This window comes from Hypanus sabinus, chromosome 15 (assembly GCF_030144855.1).
Source record: "Hypanus sabinus isolate sHypSab1 chromosome 15, sHypSab1.hap1, whole genome shotgun sequence".
NCBI lineage: Eukaryota > Metazoa > Chordata > Chondrichthyes > Myliobatiformes > Dasyatidae > Hypanus > Hypanus sabinus.
Window position 1 is genome coordinate 84413081 of NC_082720.1, and position 14650 is coordinate 84427730.

The window sequence follows — 14650 nt, forward strand, 5'->3', positions numbered from 1 at the left end:
ATGCTGAACTTAAGTCTATGAACAGCATTTGAAAGTACGACTTTTTTGTCTAGGTGGGTTAGGGCCAGGTGGAGGGTGATGGCAATGGTGTCATCTGTTGAGCGGTTGGGACGGTACGCAAACTGCCGGGGATCCAGTGAGGGGGACGGCAGGCTCTTGATATGCCTCATGACGAGCCTCTCAAAACAACTTCATGTTGATGGATCTGAGTGCAACAGGACAGTAGTTATTTAGGCAGGACACTGAAGACTTCTTCTGCACGGGGACGATGATGATGGCCTTGAAGTATGTTGCTGCTCAGGGAGATGTTGAAGATGTCAGTGAGAACATCTGCTAGCTGGTCTGCACATCCTCTGAGCACTCTACCAGGGATGTTGTCTGGTCCAGCAGCCTTCTGTGGGTTGACCTTGCACAGGGTTCTTCTCACATCGGCCACAAAACATAGATATTCTTTAAAACAGACTGAAAGGGTGTAGGCTGAGACTACAGCTTATTACGCCCTCCCTTTTTACTTATACAACAAAGAATATCTATGTTTTTGTTGTAATTTTGTCCTATAAAATCACTGTTGTAAATGATGCTTTTTGTTAAGCTTGTACTGAACAAAATTAATTTCATTCATTCATTCATTCTTACTTCTACCTCTTTATTCTCACTTTAATATTTCCTTATGCTCTACCTTTGTTTACATCATTGTACTGTTCTGTTGTTTTTGCGCTCATCACTGTATTTATTGTTGTATTTATTATTAGCGTGCATACAGTTTATTCTGTGACTTCTGTGTCAGAGCACAACTTCACTGGTTTATGTTACAATAAACTAATTGACAAGAATAGGTCACTTTCTTAGCGTTGTCTTACCTTTTGTCTGTGTGGAAATATATATCTGGTATTCCATTTGCTGCTTTCCCCCACAGCAAAGTCGAAGCCAGTAACTAAAGATGCAAAGAGTTCTAAATATTATGTACCACAGTGTCATCATGACTTTCATTTGTTTTTTAAAAGTAATTTTTCTTTATTTGTACACAGGATAGAGATGGCATTGAAAAGGCCAGTTGCCCTCTAAAATCTTTGGAATCTATTTGGTGATACTACTGTTGTGTTTTTAGATAGGAGATTTCAAATTTGTACCATGAAAACTTAAAGGAGTGATCATCTATTTCCAGGTTAGAATCAGATGTGATGTGTAAAGGAACTTGTGGTGTTGTATTCCTATATCCCTTCTCTCCTTTTCCTTTTAGGTAGTAGATTATTCAGGAGTGAGAGGTTTTGTAGAAGTTGTTAGTTATTAGGGCAGTAAGGTAGTGTAACGCTTTACAGCGCTCGCAATCCAGGATCAATTCCACTACTGCCAGGAAGGAGTTTGTATGTTCTCCCCATGACTATATGAGTTTCCATCAGGTGTTCCACTTCCCTCCTTCATTCCAAAGTCATACAGTTAGGGCTAGGATGAATGAGTTAAAGACAAGCTATGCTGGTGCCAGAAATGGGTCTCCAGCATAATCTTCAGAATATGTTGGCAGTTGATACAAATTACACATTTTATGTTTCGATGCACATGTGACAAATAAAGCTAATCTTGTCATCCGATCTATCTTCTGTAAATCCTGACTGCTGGTCTTCCATGAGGCCCTTTCTTTTCTATTGCATGTACTGCCTCAAGTGATTTCTAAGAAATCATAAGAATATAGAACTTGCTGTTTCAAGGAGTAGGTGTGGCAAAGATCAGAAATGTTTGTGAAGAAAAGCTGATAAAGCACAATATGGAAAAAGGAGAAGGGCAATTGAAGGTGAAATGATAGCATTGTCAAGCTTAAACACTTGATTTAGCAAGCAGGGCTGAATGATCCATTTCTACGACAGAGTAATTTTAACTCCTGAGAGTGGGTGGGTTTTGTAGTAGGTAGAGTATTAAATCTGCTTAATCAGGTCACCAGCTTTTGTACTTTACCCAAATGAATTGGAAAGCCCCATGAGGAGAGTAACTTAACTGAGGGGGAGAAGAGGGAGAGATATGCTACGGAAAGAAGTTCAAAACTAAGGTAATGGGAGAACAGGCAGATACAGCAAGTTATTAGGAAGATCAATGGTGGTGCATTGACTATTATTGCAAGAGAATTTGAATACATGAGTAAGGTATTGCAACTATATTAGACCTGGTGAAACTGTATCTAGAATACTATGTGCACATCTAGTTGCCCCACCTCATGAGGATGTACAGTATGTAACAGGGAATGCAGCAAAGGCTCACACATTGATTTTAGTGATAGGGGGATTTACCATGAGGCATGTTTATGAAGACTACACCTTTGTTCTCTGGAGTTCAGAAGAAAGAAACATACAATATACTCACAGGGCTGATGAAGTAGAAAAGGAATAATGTTTCTCCTGGCTGAACTGTCTAGAATCAGGAATTAACATAAGGGGTTGACAATTCAGGACAGAAGCTGGTATAATCTTCTTCACTTAGCAGGTAGTAATTTCTCTAGCAAAAGAGAGCTGTGGTGGCTCAGTCATGGAGTATATCAAGATGGAAACAGGAGTGGGTGAGGGTACAGTACAGTGGAATTAGCAATAAGGAAATGTCACTAATCCACACTGACTGTGGTCTTCTGATGAGGAGGTCAAGGATCTAGTTGTAGAGGGAGGTACAGAGGCCCAGGTACTTTGACAGGTACATGGGTAGGAAAGGTTTAAGAGACCAAATGGATCCAGATTAGATGGGAATCTTAATCTGCATGGATCAGTTGGGCCAAATAACCAATTTCCATTTTGTATGACTCTAATGATCATGGGCAATGCAACAAGTGTCCTTCACATTTTTTCTTTCCACCATTCTGGAACACAAATTGGCCTTTCAAATAAAGCAGCTTCTACTTGCACTTCCTCCAATTTACAATATGCAGGTAACACACAAACGCTGGAGGAGCTCAGCAAGTCAGGTAGCATCCACGGGGGATTGTTTCAGGCCAAGCATCATCAGGACAGGCGCATGGATAAAAAAGATTAACAGAGGAAATGGACTGAACAGCAATCTTTATTAGCATGGACCTGTTGGACCACATGGGTTTCCATATATGACACTACCACAGCAGGAGATGAAGGGTCAGACTTGCTGACTTCCTCCAGCATTTCTGTATGAATCTCTTATGTTTATGCTAGATTTGTATTTTGTGTTAACAACATGGTCTCCTATACAATGAAAAAAAACAAAATGTGGATTGGGTAACTAATTTGCAGACACCTACATCAGATCTATATAAATGTGAAGATCTTCCACATTCAGTGTCAAATTCCATAATCTCAGATAATCCTTTTCCTCTGTGTGTATCAGATCTGTCCACTTGCACTGTAACACTGCAGCCAGCAGGGTATCAGTGCGTAGGGATGCAGAATCTAAAAGGGTAGCAAGTACAATACTCAAAGTGTTACATCTCAATACACAGAGTACAAGAAATAAGGTGCAAGATCTTGTTGCATTATTATAGATGATAAGGTCACATGGCTGAAGGATAGTTGTAGTTGGGAGCTGAATGTCCAACGTTACACATTGTGTCAGAGGGACAGAAAAGTAGGCAGAGGGAGTGTTGTGGCTCTGCTGGCAAAGAATGGCATCAAATCAGTTGAAAGATGTAACATAGGATCTCAACCCATGAGATGTTGAATCCTCTTGGGTTGGGTTCAGAAACTGCAAGAGTAAAAGGACCTTGATAGCAGTTATGTACAGGCCTCCCAACAATGGCTGGGATGAGGACCACAGATTACAAATGGAAATAGACAAGGGGTGTCAAAAGAGCAATGTTATGATAGCCATGGAAGATTACAATATGCAGGCAGATTGAGAATTGATAATTGATAAAGCTTGGTAATTGATCTCAAGAGAGTGATTTTGCTGAATGCCTATGAGATGGCTTTTTAGAGCAGTTTGTCATTGAGCCTACTAGGGGATCAGCTATACTGGATTGGGTGTTGTGTAATGAACCAGAGGCGATTAGGGAGCTTAAGGTAAAAGAACCCTTAGGAGGCAATGATCACAATACGATTGAGTTCAACTTAAAATTTGATAGGGAGAAAGTAAAGTTTAATGTAGCAGCATTTCAGTGGAGTAAAATAAATTACAGTGGTATGCGAGAGGAGTTGGCCAAAGTAAATTGGAAAGAGATGCTGGCAGGGATGACAGCAGAGCACCAATGATGTGAGTTTCCCAGAAAAATGAGGAAAGTGCAGAATAGATGTATTCAAAAAAACAAAGAAATACTCAAATGGAAAATAGTACAACTATGGCTGACAAGGGAAGTCAAAGCTAATGTAAAAGCAAAAGAGAGGGCATACAAGCAAAAATTAGCGAGAAGACAGATGAAATATGAAAGTAAGCTAGCAAACAGTATCAATGAGGATGGTAAAAGCTTTTTCAAGTATGTAAAAATAAAAGAGATGAGTGTGGCTATAGGACAGCTAGAAAATAAGGCTGGAGTAATAATAACAGGGGACAGAGAGCTAGCAGATGAACTAAATGAGTATCTTACACCAGTCTTCATTGTGGAAGATACTAGTAGTGTGCCAGATGTTGAAGGGTGTGAGGAAAGAGAAGTGAGTGCAGTTACTATTACAAGGGAGAAGGTGCTCAAAAAGCAGAAGAACCTAATGGTGCATAAGTCACCCGGACCAGATAAACTCCACACTACAATTCTGAAAGGGATAGCAGTAGAGATTGTGGAGACATCAGTAATGATTTTTCAAAAATCATTAGGCTCTGGCATGGTGCCAGAGGACTGGAAAATTGCAAATGTCACTTCACTCTTTAATAAAGGAGTAAGGCAGCAGAAAGGAAAATTATACACCAGTTAGCCTGACCTCAGCAGTTGGGAAGATGTTGGAGTCAATGTTAAGGATGAGGTTATGGAGTACTTGGTGACACAGGACAAGATAGGACAAAGTCAGCATGGTTTCCTTAAGGAAAAATCTTGCCTGTCAAACCTGTTGGAATATTTTGAGGAGATTACAAGCAGGTTAAAGGAGATGTAGTGGAAGTTGTATATTTGGACTTTCAGAAGGTCTTAACAAGTTGAGAGCCATGGTATTACAGGAAAACTACTGGCATAGTTAGACCATTAGCTGATTGTTAGGAGGCAGTGAATGGGAATAAAATAATCCTTTTCTGGTTGGTTCCCAGTGACTAGTGGTATTCCGCAGGGGTCGGTGTTGGGACCACTTCTTTTTATTCTGTATATCAATGATTTAGATGATGGAATAGATGGCTTTGTTGCCAAGTTAGATGATACAAAGATTGGTGGAGGGGCAGATAGTGTTGAGGAAACATTACAGGTGTAATACAGGTGTGTAATTTGATGAGAAGCATTGACTGTATGGATAACCAAAGGCTTTTTCCCCCAGGGCTGAAAATTGCTAACATGAAGGGGTATAGTTTTAAGATGCTTGGAAGTAGGTACAGAGGGTATATCAGAGGTGAGATTTTCCAGAGAGTGGTGGGTGCATGGAATGCACTGCTGGCGACAGTGGTGGAGGCAGATGTAATCGGGTGTTTTAAGAGACACTTAGATAGATACATGGAGCTTAGAAAATTACAGGGGCTATATAGTAGGGTAAGTCTAGGCAGCTTCTAGAGTAGATTAGATGGTCAGCACAACGTTGTGGTCTAAAGGGCCTGTAATGTGCTGTAGATTTCTATGTTCTATTCTTACTCCCCAAATACCCTCATTTCATACTTTTGGGTTTTCTCACCCATAAAGCAGAAGACCTCAGCAAATTCATTAGTCATTCCATTCATCCTGACCATTCCTTCCCCAGAAGCCCTGAAACCCTTAAGCTAATTTGTTTTCTTCCTCTCCAGTCTTAGGGAAGATTTTCGAGCTGAAAGTTGACTTTTTCCCAAGTTTCCGGCATTTAAAGCCTATTTCTGAAGGTTAGGCCCAGCACGCACTTTGACCCTGGCCTGCGTGACGTGACCGTGTCGGCCAGAGGGAGATGGCGGCGGACGGCCTGAACTGGTTCACCGTCCTCTTGGTGGCCGCTGTTTTCCTGCTGACTCACTGCGTGGTGAAGCGCCGGGCTCGGGCTCGGGACCGCGCCAGGCTCCCCGCCGGCCCGCGGCGCTGGCCCCTGATCGGCTCGCTGCCGGGCCTCGGCTCGGAAGCTCGGCTCCCTCCGCATCTGCTGCTCAGCGCCATGGCAGAGACGTACGGCAGCGTCTCCAGCTTGTACCTGGGCGGCCGGCTGCTGGTGGTGCTGAACGGCTTCGAGGCGGTCAGAGACGCGCTGCAACGCAATGCCGACGTGTTCTCCGACAGACCAACCATCCCCCTGATAACCATCATAACCCAGCGCAAAGGTTAGAGGGGGGGTGGAGAGGATTCTAGTAACTGTCAGACTACTAACCGATTAATAGTTTACCACCTGATAAAGTCAACGTGCTCTAAAACAAGCCAATATCTGCCAGGGCACCGTATGATTAAATTAGATGCTATTGTTTGATCATCAGCCAGTTAAAAAGTGCATCAATAAGTTGTTGAAAAAAAATCAGCCATAAATGACAATATCCCTACTGCTTAAAAATTGCACCAATTGAAGATACCAACTGATTTTTTTAAAAGTATATGTGAATAAATTTATAGCCTCTTATTAAAGAGGACTATCAGTAATTTTGAGTACTGCCACTAAAAACAAGTGACACATTATCACTCAGTTATGAGTATGTCAGCAGGTGGCAATTATCTTAAATACCATGTAAGCAGGCAACTATTTGTGGTAGAGCTAATAACTGGCTAAAGAGGGTGCTAATGGATAATGTGCAAACAGTTAAAACTGAGAGAGCATTAGGCAGCTGGAAATTCTAAAAAAAAATTAAATGATTTTTAAACAATTCCCCAGTTGATGTGCACTTGTCTTTTTTCCAGATTATTGCTCTTCAAAGAGTATTTTTGAGGTAATAAGGAAATAATTGAAACAGAAGAGGCAAAAGAATCTGAGGAGACGTTATAAATGCTCTACGACTTCATTGGAATCTTTGGTTCTAATTACAATTAGACATCACAGTAGGGAGAAACCAGGGGAAAGGCCAAAGTTATGTTGATTAAAAGACTGGAACTTGAAAGGGACTCACGAATAAGAACATTTTAACACCTCTGCTCCTACGTAGGAGCTCTGAAATCAATGGAAAAATACCAACAACAGTGAACATGACAATTCAGTTAAGACTATCAATCATTATAGCAGAAGATATAAAATACTTTAATAAGTTCCCTTAAGTATGACAACAGTGAGCACTGTTAACTTGAAAAGCAAAGAAGCAGTGAGACAAATCAAGGAAGGGTTTCAAAATATTTAAAAAGGAATAAAAAACATTCTCCAATCAAAAAATCCAAAGTGTAAAAAAGAAAAAACTCCACTGGCCTCACACAAATACCTAAAGGGGAAAAATGTTACCCTCAAATACTTCTTGCTTCAGAGACTCATTCCATAAAAGAAATCAAAATTGATAAAGGCTAGAGTGGTATAAAAATTCAGGGTAATTTACTGAGCAGATTAGAATCAATTTCTCATGAAATTATTTCTGTAATGACGGTGTAATAATGGTTTAAAGGCATTTCACGGTACTGCGGGGGCAGATTCTAGTCATAGCTAGAGCTACTGCTCCATGCAAAAGACATACAAGTCATGAGCAATATCACTGTTTAGATAGTGTGCTTTCCAATAGGGCCCAGCTCTCTTTCAAGATTAGAAAAATATTGTGAAAATTATGCATGTAACTTAGATCAAAAAGGAAGATTGATAGTACAGTATTCTTTCAAAGATTTTGGAAACATGGATGTTGCTCTAGAATTGTCTTGTGTTACTGGGGCAGCATTTAGTGCACTAACACTGTTATCAAAGTTCTATAACTTTCCTGAGGTTTCTTCTACTTTGTATTTCAAATGAAAATATGCATTTTGTAAGTATGATGTTTCCTTTAAATCAGAGTCCATGCTGCTATGTGTGGAGAGTGTGGCAGGTGCTTGATTTATACTTTTGGCTAATACTTTTCTAATACTTAGTGCATTTCTAAAGGAATACAACATTGTCAGGGGTGAAATTTTTCATCCGAAATGTTAAGCTGATCTTTCATTGGTTTGAAGACTATATTTCTCAATCTAAATTGCTGTGGAAATACAGAAAAAAAAATGTGGTGCAGTTGAACAAGTCAGGTAGTATCGAGAGGATTGACATTTCAGATCTGTTGCCTATCATGAGATACATCTTAAAAGCTTGCAGTTATGGAATGCAGAAAATTGCTTTTTTTTTCACAGAAACAAGAATACAAAAAAATTACATCTCTTTAAGAGTACTGTAGCAATGACTTAATTGACTGCTAGAGACCTCAGATAATAATTTATTTTGAACAGTTACCTAAAATATTATAATAAACCTACATATTCAAGTGGGGCTAACTACCTGACTCATGCAGACACTAAGAGGGTTTGGAAGCCCATATAGTTTAAGGTGCTGGTTTGGACTAGGAGAAACTCTTGCTTGAAATGGTGCAACAAGACTAATTTCATTACTATTTCTTTGAATTATTCGCAAGATGCAAGTTACTAATAATATTTACTCTCATATAAGAGGAAATGATAAAAGTTGAGATGTCTTTTTGAATTTGTACCAAATATTAACATAGAACATAGAAATCTACAGCACATTACAGGCCCTTCAGCCCACAATATTGTGCCGATCATGTAACCTACTGTAGAAACGGAATAGAAGTTTGACTGCACAAAGTATTGTGTACAGCTTTCATTGCCACCCTACAGGAAGGATGTGGTAGCAACAGAAACAGTGTGGGAGAGATTCACCAGGGCATTGCCAGGACTGGAGGACTGTAGTTACAAGGAGAGATTGGATTGGCTGGTTTATTCTTACTGGAATGTTGAATGGAGGCTGACAGTTCACCTTACAGAGATTTACAAAATTATGAGGGCAGAATCTTCTTTCCCAGGGTAGGGAGTCTAGAATAAAAGGGGAAAAAACTAAAAGGAGATCTGAGGCATGAATTTTTCAATCAAAGGGTGGTGAATATTTGGAATGAGTTCCTAGCAAAGGCTGTAGAGACAGATATTGTTAGAAAGATTAAAAGGAAAAGTAGATAGGGAAGGAGTAGAGTGATATGGGCTCAGTGCAGTAACATGATGACCCACACTTGGAATTTACTTGTTTGCTGAGAACTATTCCACTGAACTGAACTGGATGTAATGTAATTTAAAATTATTTTATTTCACAAATCCTATTAACATAATAGTCTTAAAATAGGGTATGAAATGCAATTGGGTCATGCTTCAGAGACTGGGTACTGGAGCAAAGAACTAACTACTGGAGGAGGTCAGTGAGTCAGGGAGCATCTGCTGGAGAAAAAGAATTGTCAATGCTTTGCATTGAGACCCTGCATCAGGACTAGAAGCTGCCCCTTTTCATCCCAAACTCCTCCAACCACCAGTGCTTATTTTTGTCTGCCTCCTAGTTCTATACACCCAGATTCCATACATTTCACCCACTGGCACCACTCCCCCATCTGGCTCCATCTTGCCTTCATTTCTCCCCTGATGTATTCATCATCACCTTCCTCACTCATCTGATTCTAACATTCCTAGATGAACAGCAGTAGTATCCACCTTTACACTCCCTCCCCTCCACCTTACTCAAAGGTATTTTTCATATTCTGTTTCCACCTATCACCCCTCCACCCCATCCCTTCATCATTTAATGCCACGTCCATCATCCATCACCCTTCCTTGATCCAACAATCGCCTACTCAAATTCAGATTTATTTATCACATGTATATCAACACATACAATGTGTGATTTACGTTAACAACTAACACACCTAAGGATGTACTGGGGGCAGCCTACAAGTGTCGCCATACCTACTGACCTGTCTGACCCCTCACACTTTCCTCTTTATACTGGCAATCTTTCCTCTCTGCTCTCCAATGAAGGGTCTCAACCATGTGCATTGACAATTTCTTTTCCTCCACAAATGCTGACTAATGCACTGAGTTCCCCCAGCAGATTGTTTCCTTTTTGCGCTTGGTCATACTCTCTCTAGCTTTAGAAAATATATGATTATAGAATAATTAAGGATCATGAACTATTTAGGAATATTCAGGAATGTATGAAAGTAATAAATAAATGCACATCTGTGTTTATTTTCAGGAATAGTCTTTGCACCATATGGTTTGGTCTGGAAGGAGCAAAGAAGATTTTCCCTCTCAATTTTGAGGCATTTCGGTTTTGGGAAACTTGATCTAGAGCCTAAAATCTTAGAGGAACTGAAAATAGTGAAGTCACAGCTTTCGAAAGCAGTGGGAACAGCCTTTTCTCCTTGTCATGTTATTAATAATGCTGTATCTAACATCATTTGTTCAATGTGCCTTGGAAAACGGTTTGACTATGATGATGAAGAATTTAAAACCATTTTGCATCTGATTGCTCGAGGAATGAAATTAGCATCAAACAGCCCTGCAATGCTCATCAATGTATTTCCTGTCCTTAGGTATTTACCTTTTGGGCCTTTCAAAGAGGTTGCCCAAACTGTAAAGGATGTAACTTCATTTCTGAAAAAAATCATTGCTGAGCACCGAAAAACTATGGATCCTGAAAACCCTCATGATTTTATTGATTTTTATCTAAAGGAGGTAGACTGTGAAATACAACAGAACCAAAATACAAGCTTTAGTGAAGATTATTTATTTTACATCATTGGTGATCTCTTTGTGGCAGGGACAGATACAACATCCAATACTTTGCTGTGGGCTATTCTTATAATGGCTTCACATCCAGAAGTCCAAGGTAATGACTAACCATATTTTATAATAGGACTCATTAAGTAATCCTTAGTAGAAGGATGATAGTATGTGCATGTGTCATAAACAGTATGCCAACCATGATAAGAATAATGGAAAGCTGTAGTTAAGCATGGAGGTTTCATTAAGAAGGGTGGTAGCATAATTACCCTGAGCCAATCTACATTTCAATACATAAAATCTCATCTATGTACTTTTGTCAAAGGTTGAAAAGGTTACTTTTTCTCCAACTAATTACATTTTCAGTTTTGTTTGATTTTTAAAAATGGTTGAACAGATGCAATTACTATTACTTTTTAAATTGTTCAATTAATTCTTAATTGCTTTTGAATATCAGAAATATTTAGAAACACTGAAAATGATAGCCATCTAATGCAAAACTGTGCATTTTACTCTGCTGCTGAAGTTTTATGGCGTGTTTCTCAAGTGGCTGTTGTTCTGGAGTGGTTGCATGACTGCACTTCATTATACAAGGCAAGAGTCTCATGTTTTTGGACCTAGACCTGCTTAGGAGTAAACTTATATTGATGGATCCACAGATGTAAAGTTTGAAGAACTTTGGTGCAAATATGGACAGCGAGCTTCCCTGAGCACGTTAAATCAATGCTGCTTCTTAGCCATTAGTGCCATCCCTTGTTGTAGTAATTATCAGACCTTGGTTGGTGTTACATCTTTCAGCAAAATGTCATTATACCACTTATCCAAGCAATTACCAAAACAACCCATTTCTGCAATCAAAATGTTGATTCACTCCTCCCTTCCCCACCATTTCATGCAGTTGAAGTCCTCAAACTTGTATTTGTTGATCTCACTTCCAGTCTCCCCTCTTCTGTCTTCTCTACTTGATGATCTCCATAGTCTGCTACCTTTATCCTAGACCTTGTATTTGATATTAAACAGTTAAACCATTTTTACAGTTCTCATCCTGGTTTTGAAAATTTCAGTTAAAAATGTTCTATTATTGTATTTTCCAGCTCTACATCTCAGCAATATCTGTAATACTTTTCAGCTGGTCACTGCAACATCTCCAATTTCATTTTCCCATTCATTGCTAACTGAATTAAATTGCCAAGATCTTGAGCAGTGAAATTCCGATTTTCAAGTGCTCAGCCTCAGCTTTCTATCTATTTTCTCTTAAAATGCACCTTATCTCTGAACAATAGACCTAGTATAAATAAGGGTCACATTTTGTTTGCTAATACTTATATAAGGCACTTTGCATTGATTTACAATATTTAAGATATATGTTTTATATTACAAAGGTGAGAGTGCATTGATATTCAAAGTTCAAAGTACATATATGTCACCATATATAACACAGATTTATTTTCTTGTGGTCATTCTTATGTAGTAAATCCAATAACCATAACAGAATTAATGAAAAACTGCACCAATAGGCAGACGAACAGTGTGCACAAGATAATAAACTGTGCAAACACAAAAAGAAAGAAAATAATAATAGTAACAATTATAATGAATAAATAAGCAATAAATGTTGAGAACATGATGTGAAGAGTCCTTGAAAGTGAGTCCATAGGTTATGAGAACAGTTTAGTTTTGGGGCTAGTGAAGTTGAGTGAACTTATCCCCTCTGGTTTGGGAGTCTGATGGTTGAGGGGTAGTAACTGTTCCTGAACCTGGTGGTGAGGATCCTGACACTCCTGTACCTTCTTCCTGATGGCAGCAGTGAGAAGAAAGCATGACCTGGTTGTGGGGGTCCCTGATGATGGATTAATGGATACTTCTCTCCTACAACAACGCTCCATGCAGATGTGCTCAATGGTGGGGAGACTTTTACCTCTGATGGACTGGGTCATCTCCATTACTTTTTTTGTAAGATTTTCTGTTCAAGGGCATTGGTGTTTCCCTACTAAGGTGTGATGCAGCCAGTCAATAAGCTCATTACAAGTTTTGGCAATTTTCTAGATGTCATGCCGAATTTTTGCGAAGTCCTAAGGAAGTGGAGTCACTGTTATTCTCTCATTGTAATTGTACTTACGTGCTGAGCCCAGGACAGATTCTCTGAAATGATTACACTGAGGAATTTAAAGTTGCTGACCCTTTTTATCTTTTAATCCTCTGATGATGACTGGGTCATAGACTTCTGGTTTCCACCTAGTTAATAATCACCTCCTTGGTCTTGCTGACATTACTCAGAGCTTTTCTCATTGTTAGGTCATGTATTTTGTGTAAAACTATTTTAAGTAAAAATTTAACATTTAATTTAAAATAATATTTATGAATTTCCAGGCTTTACTCAATTTTATTCTATTCATAATGAACTGAGACAGACCTATGACTATGACCATATAAGACATAAAAAAAACACAAAATGCTGGCAGAACTCAGCAGGCCAGACAGCATCTATGGGAGGAGGTAGTGACGACGTTTCGGGCCGAAACCCTTCATCATGACTCCTGATGAAGGGTTTCAGCCCGAAACATCATCACTACCTCCTCCCATAGATGCTGTCTGGCCTGCTGAGTTCTGCCAGCATTTTGTGTTTTTTTTTGTATTTATTTCCAACATCTGCAGATTCACTCGTGTTGCCCCCATATAAGGCATGATGGATTGGTCTGTAAACAAAATTCTTTTTTTTGCAGAACGGGTTCATAGAGAAATCATGGCCGTTATTGGTGAGTCTAGACTTCCTTCTTACAAAGACAGACATCACATGCCATTCACAGAAGCAACAATAATGGAAATTCAGAGGATGACAACAGTTGTTCCACTAGCCATCCCACATATGGCATCAGAAACTGTTGGTAAGTGTGCTACGAAACTTGCAGTTATTACAGAAGAAATAGCTTCTAAAGATTCAGCAGGTTTTCTGCTGGAATATACATACTCATATAATAAATTGGACATTATGTATTTATATTATTAATTGACACAAAGTTGTATAATATGCAAATAAAAACATCTAAGGCTAAAAACACTCAGTAGATCAAGCAATATCTATGGAAAATGAAATAGAGTCAATGTTTCAAGTTGAAATTTTTCTATTAGAATTGGGAAACCAAGAAAAAGGTGTAGAGATGGTGATGGAGGCATGGATAGTTCAAAGGGAGTATCTCAAATAGGTTGAGGTTAGGGTTGCCATGGGGATAAATTATTGATTAAGTTACAGTGGATTCCAATTAATTGGGCCATTGGTTAATCAGGGCAGCCACTTAATTAGGACAACTCTTAAAGAACAAAAACTAATTGATAAAATAGCTGGGATTATCTTCATTTATCTGGGACATCATACTGCTAAATTGGGGCAGGAGACTGTTGCCGAACAGGTTCTGACTAGCTTCAGTCACATACACTAGTGTGGCCAGTAGACTGTACAACATGCATAGAGTGAACAGTTTCTAAATAGCATCAGTTGTGTGTGTTTATGTTCAAAATCAGTGATTTTTGTCACTGATAGTTGGTGAAAAATAATTAGTAAGACAATTCTGAACTATTTTGCTCACTATGGTTTCAAGCATTAAGGATTGGTGATGCCAGAAATGGCCGGGAGTGAAGATGAAATTATTTCACTACTTCAAGTTAAGAACTAAGAAGAATTTGAAGGTATTGACAATCATCTTGAATGTTACAATGAAAATAAAGATTTGGAGGATGAAATGATTGAAAGCATTGGATGAAGCCAGTTCATTATCTGCACTAGGTGTTTGTGCTGACTTTGTTCATTGGGTACACTGGATTAATTCCTCAGTTGATAACTATTAGGAACTAATACACAGTTTTATAGTACTGTAGTGTTCTAATTTGTAAATACACAAGTTGTTACTTTTTTTAATACCAATT

General features: G+C 39.0%; 1 protein-coding gene across 2 annotated transcripts in view; it reads left to right on the forward strand.

Annotated features, from left to right (window-relative positions):
- Positions 1–1023: 1023 nt before the first annotated feature.
- The window catches only part of LOC132405643 (cytochrome P450 2U1), a 29075-nt gene continuing 15448 nt past the window's right edge, over positions 1024–14650 (forward strand). Inside the window, exons 1-3 of one of the 2 annotated variants that reach the window (XM_059990623.1) lie at positions 1024–6348; positions 10200–10835; positions 13453–13614. In XM_059990623.1, coding sequence (XP_059846606.1) covers positions 5985–6348; positions 10200–10835; positions 13453–13614 — 1162 coding nt within the window. In that variant the 5' untranslated portion in view covers positions 1024–5984. The remainder of the gene's footprint in view (positions 6349–10199; positions 10836–13452; positions 13615–14650) is intronic. The other variant, XM_059990622.1, reaches the window with a different exon arrangement.